The sequence below is a fragment of the Vulpes lagopus genome, chromosome 2 (genome assembly GCF_018345385.1).
Source record: "Vulpes lagopus strain Blue_001 chromosome 2, ASM1834538v1, whole genome shotgun sequence".
NCBI lineage: Eukaryota > Metazoa > Chordata > Mammalia > Carnivora > Canidae > Vulpes > Vulpes lagopus.
In genome coordinates, this window is record NC_054825.1 from 50,113,143 (window position 1) to 50,128,106 (window position 14,964).

Sequence of the window (14,964 nt, forward strand, 5' to 3'; positions counted from 1 at the left end):
GCTGCAATAATTTTAAAAAACAAACTCAATTCCTAGTTGTTTGTAATAACAAATATGTGGTTCTTGCTTGTACTCTACTCTCCACATGAGCTGGCATGGGTCTCTGGTCACTGTTAGTATACTCAGGGACCCAGGTGAAGGAAGCTCTGTCTCAGTGTGCTTCCATGATTTCTAAAGTAGGAAAATGGACATGGCAACTCATGAAGTAGCCCTTGAAGGCTTCTGCATCGAAAGGACATGTATCACTTCTGCTTATATGTCATAAGGCCAAGTAAGTTATTTGGCCATACTTGACTTCAGGGAGAGGGCTGAGGAAGTATACGCCTATTATGTGCCTGGAAGGAGGAGAATCAGAACATTTGTGAACAGCTCTAATAATTGCCACCACCATGGCAGTACCCTGGCCCGAGGAAATGACTGCTGGTGGTTATGGAGCTATTTAGGACCATGGCACACTGCCTATGTATGTGTGAGACCAGCCCTTCCCCACACTGTCACAGGCGGTAAACGTGAAACTTTTCTCCATATGGCTTTCATTACAACTTCATTTCATTAGGAAATCAGTGGGGGTATTCTGTTGCATTACAGAAATACCAAGAACAAGACCCACCAAGTTGCTCACAAACTCTATAATCCTTCCTTCCAATATTCAGCAAGGAAAATACACTCGTGAGGCGATCTCATTTCCCTGTTTTCCCCCTCAAGAGTTTGGGTACAAAACATTGGAAATTCTGTGATCATCAGGAAGAAAGACATAAATGTCAAGAAACAAGGACTTTTGAGGATTCTTTTGATAACATTGATAATTGATGTATTAACGTTGCTTCTTTTTCTGAAAAGAGCACCCACATTAAATTTGACCAACAGTGGGAATGGGTAGTGGAGGCTTTTTAGACTTAGCATAACCCAAAGAGGCAATAATAGTTTAGAGAAGTTAGTATTAAACATAGCTTTTTTTCCCTCTCTCTCTCTTTGGTAAGGTAGAGAGACATGGGGGCCACAGAGAAGTTTGTGCTTCTTCAACTGAAGAATACATATAGGGTGCCTAGATGGAATATTTTATTTGAAATCATTCCCAGCACTTTTGGACTGGGTTGTAATAATATTTTAGAAATACAAATAGTCTTTAGGGGAAAGACTATAGGGGGAAAAGATGCATAGGGAACACCCTTGGTGTAAGAGAATCATGTTTGACTTTACTGATTCAAATGTTAGTTCCACAAAGTGCCTAGCTTTGTGATCGTGGGAAAGTGCTGAAACCCTTTGAGCCTAAATTCCCCCGTGTAATGCGGGAGAAATAGTAGCTTCTTAGAGAAGAGATTGGAAGATTGAAGAGGTAATGAAGTTAGTGCTTTGCTCAGTGGCCAGCACATAGCAGATTGCTCTGCAAATACTGGTTCATCACCCATCTCTTCAGAAAAAGGCAGTTAAGAGAACAAGAGGACAGCTCAGACTAGGGCTGAACCCTGAATCTAAAAAGATGAGAACCCATCTCAGGGAAACTGGAGCAGGAATACTGTTGGAGAATCTCCAGTGACTCCTTTTTCTCACCTTAGAGTTTTAGGACTTCGTATTTTTCATCTCTGTCTCTCTTCTTGTACTTTCTTTATATCATTTGTTCTCTTTCTCTTTTTCCCCACCTCCCCCCTTTTTGTGGATTCTTCCTGTGTTTGGATTTTATCCTCTCTCTTTTCTTCATATTGTTCTGTCACTCCATTGTCCCCAATCCATATTTCTCTTTCTCCCTCATTTCAGCTCTCATCCTTTGTAGGATGTGTAGCACAGGTGACCTGGAGACAGAGCCAGTTATGTCGTGGGTGCCCCTCTGCTCCTCTCTGTCATTGTCCTCACCTTCAGTGGAACTCCTCCCTCTGCACCCTCCGCTGTTCCCCTGGGGTCATAGCAGTCTGTTTATCATACTAAAACTTGTTCTTAGAAATGACTGTGATCGACTCAAAGGCCATAAAGGTCTAAATAACTTATAAATTTGGTGCTTTACTTTGCTCAGAAATACTAGAACTTCAAGTAGAAAGCCTTTAGCCAAAGAAATAAATCTCTAATAATAATTTCAGGCAATAGAAAAATTACGAAGGATATTTTCTCCTGGGAAGGAGACTTTCCCTGCCAAATATGCCTATTTAGAGAGCCTGTTCCATTTTGATATTTTAGAAAAAATGAAATAAAATAGATTCAGAGAAAGCTAACATTAGACTTGGCTATCTTCTGGCATATGGAAGTGTTTCGGTCTAATCAGTTTGGGGCTAAAAACTATTTAATTCCAAAAGGATTCTGTAGAGCAGATGTAACAATTAATTTCAGGTAAATCAGTTCAATCTGGCTTTTTCATTCTTTCTTATATTTTACCAATTTTAATGTAATTTGTAAGGGAATATGAGCTCCATTATATGTGTTTGCAGACAGCATGAATCAATCTAACCCCAGAGCCTTATGCACTCTGACGGTGCCCATGGTAGTGGGGACATTCTATTCACTACTGGCCTCATACCTAAGGTCTATGTGCTTTTCAAGAGCCTATAAAAAAACTGACCCCTTAAAAATTGTATTTGCTCTCAAGTATGAGAAATGAAAATTAACAAATGTAGAACTGAATGTCTCTAAATCAAAACATTTGATCAATTAGTTGTTGCTCAATTCTGTCATCTATAAATGACTTTTAATATGAGAGGTGACTATATTTTAATATGTGTGATGTCATGTGGGATGAGTCTTCCATAAGTAAGAGTGCATAGGTCCTCAGGTCTTGGAATAAATCATCAGTGTCAGAAATTTGAAAATTGGGCAGCCCCGGTGGCGCAGCGGTTTAGCGCCGCCTGCAGCCTGGGGTGTGATCCTGGAGATCCGGGATCATCGAGTCCCATGTCAGGTTCCCTGCATGGAGCCTGCTTCTCCCTCTGCCTGTGTCCCAGCCATTCTCTCTCTCTCTCTCTCAATAAATAAATAAATAAAATCTAAAAAAACGTTTAAAAAAAGTTTAAAAAAATTTAAAGGATATATGTTTGAAGGGACACCGAATTACTAGCTGCCTAGATCACCCATAGGCCTGTATGTGGTCCACCTTGGCCAGCTGTCAACTTCATACCTCAATGTCATAGCCGATGCCATGGGCCTTACACATTTGGAGGAAAACATAGTGGAAAACCAGCGAGAGATTGTCATGTTTCAGGTGGGTGGTCATCACTGCATAGCGACTGGTTGCTGGCGACTGGAAAAGACCACAAATGCATATAAGACTCTTTACAAAACATGTAAGTCAACTCTTAACTTTAGAATAGTTCTAGGTTAACAGAAAAGTTGTGAAGATAATACAGAGAGAGTTCCTGTTCCTCTTTTGTTAAGATTGCAGTGCCTTTGTCACATGAGGAAGCAAATTGCCTCATTTCTGTTAATTTGGATTTCGTTTTTTCCTAAATCCCTTTTTCTGTTCCATGATCGCTTCCAGGATACCACATTGAATTTACTTGTCATGTCTCCTTAGATTCTTTGGGGCTGTGATGATTTCTCTGACTTCCCTTGTTTTTGATGACTTTGAGAGTTTTGAGGAATCTGGATCAGGTGTTTTGTAGAATGTCCTCTGTTGGTATTGTCTGATATTTTTCTCCTGACTAGACTGAAGTAATGTATTTTTTGAGAAGAGGACTGCCATAGGATCACCTCATATCAAGGGTACATGACTTTCCTTCAATGATGCCAAGTTTGATCACACCAAGGTAGTTTTTGCCAGGTTTCTCGCTATAAAGTCACTTTTGCCTGTTTCTGTACTATATTCTTTGGACTGAAGTCACTAAAGGTATTCTTCCTTCTTGAGAGGACCAATGTTAGAATTTTGGTTCCAGCTGCTTTCTTTGCTTGAGAAAGTGCTAATCTTTATCTTGCTTGCTTATCAGTGGGAGCTATCCCAAAGAGACTGGTTATGTTTGGCCTGATGTATTTCAATTATAATATTTCCTAAACACATTTAAAATTTAGTATGTATAAAATAACGTAATAGATCCTGGCAATTTTTTAGCATGTCCTTTGTGAGATGTGACATTCGTCTTTGAAAATCAGATATGTTTATCCTGTGATAACTGGAAATTTGGAGAATAGCGTGTAGGGTCATGGACAACCTTAGGACATGGAAAATGAAGGTGCCTGGCACAGATTTTGAACTTTGAGGGCCCTTGGGTGTGGAGCAACCAGGTGCTTGCCCTTGTTTAGTGACTTGGAACAGGAGAAAGAAAAGGAGGTGCTGTTGGTCCACAGCTGGCTGTAAGGATCATAATAACCTGACACTATCTGTTGTGAAATGTCAAGGCTTGCTCTTTCTATCTCTGAGATGATGCAGGGGAACTGGGACTGACTGAATGCCCAGCGGAATATGGACACGTTTCCCCTGCCTGTATAACACATACGCATACACACACTTTCTCTCTTTCTCAGATTTCACATTCACCTTTTGTGACGTATTTCCCCATATATGTTGTCTTTTCCTTCAACACTTACAGAAAATACTGTATCTGATGGTCATATTTTCAGTACTCTTAAGCCTGTTCTTCCCACATATAGGCAGAGTTTACATCTATAAAAATGTAAGGCGGGCAGCCCGGGTGGCTCAGTGGTTTAACGCCTGCCTTCGACCCAGGGTATGATCCTGGAGACCCGGGATCGAGTCCCATGTCAGGCTCCCTGCATGGAGCCTGCTTCTCCCTCTGCCTGTGTCTCTGCCTCTCTCTCTGTCTCTCATGAATAAATAAATAAAATCTTTTTTTAAAAAAAGTAAGGCTTCCACAGGTAATGTATCTTGAGTCATACATCTCCATTAGTATTGTCCCATTTGTAGACACTAGGAATTTTATTTTATTTTTTAAAGGTTTTATTTATCTATTTGAGAGAGAGGGAGAGAGAGCAAGCATGAGCAGGGGGAGGGGCAGAGGGAAAAGCCGGCTCCTCACTGAGCAGGGACCCCGATGCAGGGCTTGATCCCAGGGCCCTGGCATCATGACCTGAGTTGAAGGCAGACATTTAACTGAGCCAGGTTCCTGAGAACCCTGAGAATTTTAATTTTGCAGAAGAAAATCTACTGGACCCTCACATGCCTCACAACTGTACTTTGTTATCACTCTGACCTATCTTGGATTGTTCCCCTGGCTGCCTCCCTGACATAACAAGAGTTCTCTGAAGGCAGGCACTGTTTGGTTTCTGAATCCCCAGGCTGAATGTGATGTATTCAGTGTTTCCTGAATGAAAGAAAAAATGGATGCACGTAATAAGGTGTGTCTATAGCACTTTCCTCTGGCTGCAGAGACTCTTCCAATGTCATTCAGGGGATGTCCAGTTAATGAGTGCTTTGTGGGGCAGGAACGGACCCTGGAGAATGACAGGAAATCCCTAGAGAATGATAAGGATGATTGCCCCCAACAAACTGTCTCTTGGAGGACAGTGTAGCTCTGGTGGGTATCGTGGAATTATTGGTGGGTAATATGAACCAGCTAAGAGAAGTTCTGGCTCAGTTGTTGAGTCATTCTGGAGAAGCATGATCACCAGGCCTGCTCACCCTATCATGACAGGCTGTGCCATGTTCCTGCCTCCACAATGAAGGCCCAGAAGCTTGAGCTTTTGTATATGAAAGTGAACTGTAAATACTCTGGAATTCCACTGTGGGTACTGAGCATGTAATTGCATGGTGATTACCATGAATTCACAAGATAATTTCAAGGTTATTTTTGTCTTCTAAAGTTGTCTTATGCTGCCATAGGATATAAACTAGCAAACCTAAGACTAGGCCCCAGTCAGTGAGGGAGAGAGGTAGGCAGGCATCTGGCAGCAGGAGCCAACTCATTGCTATGTATCTTGGCTCCAAAGCAAGGCAGAGAGCTCACTGTCTAGTATTGTTGGGCAACAAATAAGGACAGGCTATCCTGAGGTTTCTTCCTCTCTACAGAGACAGACTGCAGTTCCCCCTCCTCCCAGGCCTGGGGTTAGGATTCATAAAGAATCAGAAAGAAAAGCCAGGATATTTGGTATATCTCTAAGCTGTGTCTTTTCCATTGCCATTGCCATCCTACTCCAGAGCTTTATGGCCTGAACAGCTGCTTCTCCTTCCTACTTGGGAGGCAGGGAGACAAACAGAATTCTGGGGTGAAAAAGTTATATGGATAGAGTCAGAAAAACTGAGGTTCAAAACCTGACTGACCTTGAAGGTGTCATTTAACTTGTCTGACTTTTGGGGCTTAAATAAGCATCTAGCACAGCATTTGGCTATAGTTGTCATTGCCCTTTCTTTGAAAGCATCTACTGGGCTTGGAGCATTTAGGACCTCCACTAAATGTAATTTCCCAGGCTGTTTGTTTCCCCGATGGTACCTGGGATTCCAAGCATTACCACAAGATTGATTGTTTCCCAGACCCAGGCTGGTCAGTGCTCAGAACTCTTCAGTGTCTTCTCTTTGCCTTCAAGATGAAATCCAGACACCTGACTTGGTGTGTAGACTCTCCCACATGGCTCGGGGGGATTGCTCCAACCACTTCTCCTGCTTACCCCTTCCCAAATTCTATGCCCCACCCCACCTGGTTCATTGCTAGCTCCTAACAGACAATGGGCTCTCTTTAGTCTTTGTCTCTTCTGCTGGGGAGGTCTCCTTCCTCTTGCCACTTAGTGACTGCCCTAGTCTATAAGGCAAGACCAAGTTCCTTCTTTCTAGTAGTGTTCCCTGTCCCCATCAGTCCACCGTCCTTTCTCATAAGAACTCCAGCAGCAGGTTGAAGAGCCATCACTCAAATGGCACTGACATGAGGCCTTGAGGTTTTCCATGTGTATGTGCTATCTACTTTATATTTATTTTCAATTCCTTGAAGACAGGGACTTTGTCAAATGTCTTTGTATCCCTGATGCTTGGTGAAATTCCTGGCTTATGTTAAGAGCTTAGTAAATATGTTATGATAATGCCAATGAAGACGAACATATGTGATACACTTACTCTTTTTAGACTTAACCAACTCCATAGTTTCTACAGGAAAAAACTATTGATAGTCTAGGGTTGTCTTTTATTCAGCCCGATAGCACAGGTGTGACAATGTTGTGGTGAGGATTAGATGAGTATTTAAAGACATTAGAAGAGGGATGCCTGGGTGGCTTAGCATCTGGGCATCTGCCTTTGGCTCAGGGCCTGATCCCAGGTCCGGGGATCAAGTCCCACATTGGGCTCCCTGCATGGAGCCTGCTTCTGCCTCTGCCTCTCTCTGTCTCTCATGAATAAATAAATAAAGTCTTAAAAAAAGACCTTAGAACAGTATCTGGCACAGTGAAAGCCGTCAAAAAATGTTAGTGCTTATTATCATTTGTTAACTAAATAATTTCACAAATAAGGTAAGTTATTTAAAATAAAAACCAGCTAACAAACTTTTTCATCAGAAAGGGACTTAAGTCAGAAAACCTGAGCTTTTCTAGTTACTTACCTTTATGACTTTGGGCAGCTTACTTTTACATAGTTTCAGTTTCCTAATCTGTAAAATGGGGATGATAGTCCCTGTCTTATCTGTTCCTTGCGGTCATCATGGGGATCAAATAAACTCATGCCTATTTGAAGGATAAAGCATTATGCAAATAGAAAACATATTTTTTTAAAAGGTTGACTTGGATAATCAACTGATACTATAAAATCCATTTAGGTTTGCTGAGGAAATCACAACCTAAATGAGATTTTACAACATGGGAAGACTCCTCCGTGACCATCTGGCCCATTCAGTGCTGAGTCTTGGCCTAACCCAGAGCAAATTAGAAGCCAGTGTATAATGGCAGTATGCCTGGAAACAACCTCATCACAGAGGGAGCTGAAGCCTTCTTTGGAAGAAGAGCTTTCTTTCTGGTCTTAACCAGAGACTTCTTTAAGGATAAGCTTAAACTGTACTCTGGGGCCAAATTACTGACTCTCAGCCAGTGCAAGGCAGGTTGCACAGAGCAGTGGTCAGACACACAGGCTTTAAAGCCTGGCAGGCTTGTCTACCACATGTGCTTATTGAGTGACCTTCCATAAGTTGCTTAACATTTCTTAACCTCAGTCTTCTTAAGTAAAAATGAGTGTTGGAGGTGCTTGGGTGGCTCAGTTGAATAAATATTTCTGTTGAATAAATAAATAAAATCTTTTAAAAAATAAATAAGTAAAAATAAAAATGAGTATAATAGCCTGAGTGGCTCAGCCTGGGGGCTCAGTCAATTAAGTGTCTGACTCTTGATTTCAGCTCAGGTCAAGCACCGCATTGAACTCATGCTGGGTGTGGAGCCTGCTTAAGGTTCTCCCTCCCTGCACACATGCTCTCTCTTGAAAAAAAAAAAAAAAAAGTAAGCATTATAACAGCCCCTGCCTAACGTATTGGGTTGTATAAAGATTCATGTAAAGTGCTTAGTTACATACCTGGTGTGGAGTAAAGGCTTAATACATTTTGGATGTTATTATGTTATTATATGTATTACAGTTATTTGTTGGCCTGTTTGTGTCTTTTGATAAACTCGGAGCTCTTTGCTGCTTATCCTTAGATCCTCTGTACTTAGAAGGGTACCTGACACAGTGTAGGTGTTGAGTAAATCTACTGAGTTTGCTTGTAGTTAGTGCCCATGGAAAGTATTAACTGATAGCTGAGGTAATGGCTGATGAGGACTTAGGATGTGACTTCTCACAATATTACTTCTTTCTAAAATATTTTGCAAGAAAAAGCCCTTTTAATGAAAAGCTACAGCAAGTAGGGATGGGCCCTTCCTGTGTCCCCTTATAGGAGATAGTAGGATGCCCTCAGCACCCCACTGTACCTGAGACTGCCTGGGCTAGGCATGGTACAGAGAGAGCCCTATTTAACAGGCCCCATAAGATTAAATCCCTCGAGAGACCTTGGCATTCACTTAGCCCTCCTTTATTATACAAAAGAGGAAACTGAGGCAGAGAATGATCAGAATTCATGATCTGTAACTTTCAGACCAGTATTCTTCACTCCAAATTCCCATTGGTTACATTTGGAATGTGTAGACATTTTAGAGGCTAGCCTTTTCTAGTAAAACAGGGAAAAACTAGAAGAGAAAATATTATTGGTAGAAGTCTAGTCTTATTAAACTACCTTTCTAAATCACAATCTAACAAGAATGCTTCAAGCCAAATAAAGGAAGCTCGAAATACTCCTTTTCACTGGAGAATATAATTTTGCTTCAGCCACAATTTAAATTGATTTAGTTCTGAGCACCAGCACTTGAAGTGTAGAGCATATTCTATTTTCGCCATGATACTTGTTTTGACAGTGATACATTTCAGTTGACATAGTTGAAATCCTTATGTAATAAATCTCTGCCTGAAAATTAATCATGTTTATAATATTCTGAGAATTAATAACACCCATTGCTCAAATCATTAACTTAAAAAAGGAGCTTCCAAAATCTGTTCTCGGCAGTAAGGGACCACAAATAAATGAATGTTTGATAAAATAATCCAAGTAGCAGTTTAACAAGCGTAAACTTGAATGTGGTCGCAATAACACAGAACTATTGTTTAAAGGTTGGCAGAGGCTGATGAGGTTCTTATTTCAGTTACGAAGCAGGCATCCACATGCATAATGAACTGCTCTCTGAATTATTAATGTGTTGCTTATTTAGCCTCATCTGTCTGGAAGATAATGTATCCTAACTCTAATGAGTGATTGGTTTTGTACATAATTACAGTAGCAGCAGTAGCGGGGAAATGTGTGCCTTCAAAGAAGGAGTTCTAAAAATAAAGTCATCACATAAACTCCGTTGTTGTGGCATTCTATCAAAATCAAACCCGAAGCATTTGAGAATTCATAATAAATTACAGGAGACAGAATCATTATTAACATCATAATTTAACACAAAAGGTTTTACTTAATCATTCATTACAGATCATGTGCTGTTAAAATGCTTATAAATGACTAGGGTTGTTTTAAGATGTTTGCAAATATGTTCCCTTTTGGCCACTCACCCACCTGTGGTGCAGAGGGTCCACAGAGAGAGAGGAGTAAAAACAACTGAAAAAAGTAATGCTTTATCCTCATTTTGTTAGAATGTTAATTAAAAGTTAAAAGTGACTTCTTTTCTAAAACATGCATGTCTGGGACTCATCTGACCTGGTTTCTGACTTCAGGTGGTAATTGTGGAGGACACTAGATCAGAAGCTCATGCACCTGGCCTCACTGGCTGTACCTGACAGTTCTTTGCCACCTGTTTCTGATTTGGGACAACAGCTCTTTGTAGAGCCCAGAATAGTCTTTGCTTCCCCCCAGCATAGCATATTATTTAAAGGAATAGGCTCAAACCAGAGGCATTTTGTAGGCATTATTCCCAGTGTGGTCTCTTTATCATTGTGGGTATGTTGTCAGTACCTTTCCTTTTTCTTCAGTCTTCAAAGGGGGCTGTCAGCTGACTGATTATAAACCTGATGGCATCACAGCCTGTTCACACTTGTTCAGGGAGCTTCAGTTTGGTTGTAAATTGCATTGTGTGTGCAAGTATGGATGCTTCTTTTTAAAAATGGCCTATCCTGTGTGTATGCATGCATGGGAGCACATACATGCACAGTGGCACCAGGGTGAGAACAACCATTTATCTTTCTAAATCCAAAAGCACTTTCAATTTATTTGCACATCAGAAAACTTGCATAGCTTTTCTTTAGTGATTGTAGAGACATTTGAATTATTGAAGATCATAATGCTACCCTCTTGAGTACAGGCAATTCCTAGAAGTGTTTAAGACTCTTGATCACAAGAGAATTCCCGTATGTTGCCTGTAGCTAGGATTGAAACCTATAGGCAAAATGGGGAAAATGGGAAAGTGCTTCTAATTCAAAGAACAACTGCTTATAGCCTTCTGAAGCAACATACTTAAATGTAGCAACTTGTCTTGGAAAGTCTTGTATTGAATACTAAGCTTCCAGCTTCCTTTTAGAAATGGCACGGAGTTAGGTTTGTTAGGCCACAAGGCTCAAGTTTTACTGCCGTACCTCCATCTGGCATTGAACTTAGGGTCCTGTACGTCCCTTTGATGAGGATGGGGGTCACAGGTGGAGTTAGACCTGGTTAATTCTCAGCGAGGTCCTAGGACATAATTAAAAGGGACCTGTTTCTCCTCCCTGGTCCAATTCTGCTTTTTTTCTCTCTCTTTTTTTAAAGATTTATTTATTTATTTATTTGAGAGAGAGCATGCAAGTAGGAGGAGGGGCAGAGAGAGAGGGAAAGAGAGATTCTTAAGAAGGTTCCAGGCCCTGCATGGAGCCCAACATGGGGCTCAATCTCACAACCCTGAAATCATGGTGTGAGCGGAAATCAAGAGTCAGATCCTTAACTGACTGAGCCACCCAGGCACCCCCCTCCTTAAAAAAGATTAATTAATTACTTAATTAATTATTAGAGAGAGAGAGTGCACGAGCAGGAGAAGGGGCAAAGAGAGAGGGAGAGACCAACTTGGCTTCTCTTCTTAAAAAGAGATCAAGGGGATTCCTGTGAGCAAGGGTACCTCATAGGACAGGTAGATTGAGGAGAAGGAGGCTGCTATCTGAGATCCCCAAAATATCTGGTACCCTCTCCAGACTGCCCTTCCAAATGTATGCTGGGTTCCTGCCAAGGAAGGTGACCCTAGGCACTCAGGTGAGAGTCAAACAAGGGTTCTTTAAATCCAGAAGTATCTCCTGGACCCAAAGAGGCTCATCAAAGAGGCAGGAGATACTGCTCTGCAAAAAGTATCTCTAGGGCACCAATGTGGTCCTATTAACCACTGTAATTCCTCTTTTATCTATTTGATATATTAGCATCTCAAGTAGATGTTCATTTGCCAAAAGGGATGTGAAGCCCACTGTGTAGGAGAGGTGGAAGGAACCCCCTAGCAGTAGTCAGAGCAGCTATAGCCAGAGCCCCTATCTGCTCTCAAATTCCATGTACACTAAGGGCCATCTGGTCCACTTGACCCTTGTTCTCCTTTCCCAAAACCAACCTAGCCCATTGTTTCCATGGAGATTTGAACTTTGTACTTTGTTGCCCTGGGTTCTAAGGTTGGTAAACTTCAACCAGCCCCAGGACTTCTGGCCCCAGCCACCCTAGCATTGGGGCTAGTGATGAGATGAGAGGTAGGGGCCATAGAAAGAGGCAGATCATAAAGGCCCTTATTAAGCCAGCTGGGAAGTTGGGATTTTCAGATGACAGGAATCATTTCAAAATCATAAGTAGGGGAACAACATGATCAGATTTACTTTTCACTTTGACCATCTTGACTATATGTATGGTTAGGCTGAGGGAAGGGACAAGAGGCAGGGAATCTTAAGAGCAAAACTAAGGAAGTATCTCTGTGGAGGGAGAGGAGGGGTTAGAGTTGAGGTTGGTATTGACTGATGTGGTGGTGGAGGTGTGCCATCAGCCTCTGACAGGACCCACCCCAAGGAAGTACAGGGGGAGGAGAGATGATGAATGCAGTTTGGGACAAATCTGACCCTGAAGACTCTAGAGAAGTTCTGTAGAATGGTGGATCTGGAAGTCTGGAGCTCAAAAACAAGATTAGAGGTAGAAAAAAATGGGTTTTGTCAGAAGTTGCTGGTAGTTGGAGAACTTGTCCAGGGCTACAAGATGAGAAGAGATGGAGGAAATGTCCCAATAGACCCACTCTTGGAGAAACTCATACGCTTTCATCCCTTCAACATGGTGCCTTCCCTTTCTGGAATGCCTTCTCCCCTCTCCTCTGGCCAATACACTCGTATTCCAGAAACCCATTCTGGAGAGGCTAAGTGACTTGCCTGAGGTTCTTTCTTCTCTCTATCCTCAAAGAGTTAGGCACATAGCCAGAGCTCAGGAAGTGGCCTGAACACCATGGGGAATCAGGAAGCATCTGTTACTTACCGGTACTGAGAGGGCATTAAGGCAGCTCATTTTCTTCTCTTTCTTGGGAACAAAGGAGGGCACTTTCAGGGTGCTCAAACTGCAATCCAGATGGCCGTCGGTCAGGTATAAGGTGAGCTGAGTAAGGGCCAGCTGGTCACTGTATGAGAGACTGAGATCTGTTGCCCACACCTGATTAAAACAGGAGCCACAGAAGTGAGGTTGAGATCAACGACCCAGAGAGAAAGTCCCAACCAATCCTAACCAGACCCAACTACACCAGTACACAGCTGACTGAGTGGAGTAGATGTTTTTGCTTCTGTTTCTACTTCATTCAACTTGAAGAATGGAGCCTCCGATCTGATTCTAACTTAGAAGATTGAATGTTCTTGTGGAGAAATTACAAAAATCAAAACACTTGGCCAAGGAAATCTGTTGGAGATGCCCCATTCCAAAAGGCTCATGGGGGCTTTGATTCTTCTGCCTATGGTTTGCCATTTCTAGGAGGAGGAAGAGGACACTGGTCTTGACCCAGCCAGTCCTTACTCTGTACAAATTCCCCAGTTGTGCAATGTTTTCTGTTGAGAACAATGAGACTGGACAGAAGCTTCAGAGGATGGGGAACTAAAGAGGAGCAGACGGGGGGAGAGAGGGAGTGAATAGGATAAAAGGTCAGTTTGCTCTGATTTCAGAAAAAGCAGTGCCAGGAAATCTCACTATGAAACTTTAGGGAAAATCACGACTGGCCTATAAGTCTTAGTGCTGCTCCCATTTGTCATGAGTGTGGGAAAGTCATTTTGCCACCCCACAGTGCCACAGTATCCTCAACTGGGAAATGAGAACTGTGAGAACATCCACTCTAGCTGAACAGCAGGGCAATTAGAATACTATGATGCAAAAAAATAATAATAATGTTTTGAAAAATAGACATATGTGAGCAATACTTTAAGCCACTTGATAAGTCAGTCCATTAATTCCTTTGACATTTATTTACTGAGCATCTACTATAAACTGGCGATGGCAGAGTGGATCATGTGCTATATCTCCCCTCTTCTGGGGCAAACCGTCATTTTTAATTGCCCCTGTCACCATCCACCCCCACACTGAATCCAGAAGCACCCCTGAATCATACTCAGTTCAGTGCTCAAGGCTAGTGAAGGCAAGTTCAAGGCAATTGTGCTACTTATTGGAGTCAAAGGTAGATGGGCACAGGCCTTGCCATCAAGGAGGGGAAGACAAATACATACGTATTCAGTCATTTACAGCACAATGTAATATGTGGTATAATAAAGGGATGGAACAAAATTTTACTGAAACAGAAAGAACAAACTGAGTTTGTCTTGGGAAATCAGGACTGCATCATGGAGAAGGTGACATCTAAGCTTTGACAAGCAACACAAATGTGACTGGCTCTTGTGTGTCAAGGACCTACCAAGTGCCAGGTGCTTCCCAAGCATCTCAGATCTTTATAATAACCTAAAAAAAATAACAATCCCATGACATAGATGAAAAAACACAGGTTCAAAGAGATACCTAATTCCACACAGCCAGGAAGTGGCAGTGCTAGGATTTGAATACAGTTCTTTCTGGCTCCAAGTCCATCCTTCTCCCATTCCCTGCTGGCAGAGACAGCACTAATCTGGGCCTAGTTATTCCTTAACTTTATACTAGTTTCCCAGTCACATTAAAAGCTAAAGTTACAGAGGATGAAAACATGCACTTGTTTACTATAATCCATGCCATGAAACTGTCTTGTGGAGAAAACATGAAGTATTGTATTTCTGGAGTATGCTGTAATTAGCAGTAACGCGTTTTCACTGTAGGAAGTTGGAAACGAACACATTTTCATGATGACTTGATTAAACATTTTTTCCTCTTAGAAGGCCTCCATGTGCCCCACACACCAACTCTATATGTTAAAATACATAATACATCTGCCCTAGAGTGGACTCCTCTCAAACAAATCTAGCAGTGAGTGACTTGAGTAAGCTTTGAATGTAAATGACATCATTATAAGGATATTAAGAGGTCAAGCTGTCAAGGCCCCTTGCTAAACTGAAGCTAATTTCAGGAGTCATATTCTCACAGTAATGCCCTTTTATAATAGCAA

General features: G+C 41.8%; 1 protein-coding gene and 1 long non-coding RNA gene across 11 annotated transcripts in view; one reads left to right on the forward strand and one right to left on the reverse strand.

Moving 5' to 3' along the window:
- Positions 1-14,964, forward strand: part of LOC121482764 — a 93,321-nt gene that overhangs the window by 32,929 nt on the left and 45,428 nt on the right. The gene's annotated exons all lie outside the window — the stretch shown is intronic.
- The window catches only part of IQCH (IQ motif containing H), a 200,001-nt gene that overhangs the window by 14,056 nt on the left and 170,981 nt on the right, over positions 1-14,964 (reverse strand). For 2 of the 5 annotated variants that reach the window (XM_041740511.1, XM_041740517.1), the window contains 2 exons: positions 12,876-13,046; positions 3,101-3,223 (listed from right to left, as the gene is read on the reverse strand). The exons of 1 other annotated variant lie outside the window; for it this stretch is intronic. In XM_041740511.1, the coding sequence (XP_041596445.1) occupies positions 3,101-3,223; positions 12,876-13,046 (294 nt within the window). The remainder of the gene's footprint in view (positions 1-3,100; positions 3,224-12,875; positions 13,047-14,964) is intronic. 2 more of the 5 variants (XM_041740529.1, XM_041740525.1) reach the window with 1 other exon arrangement.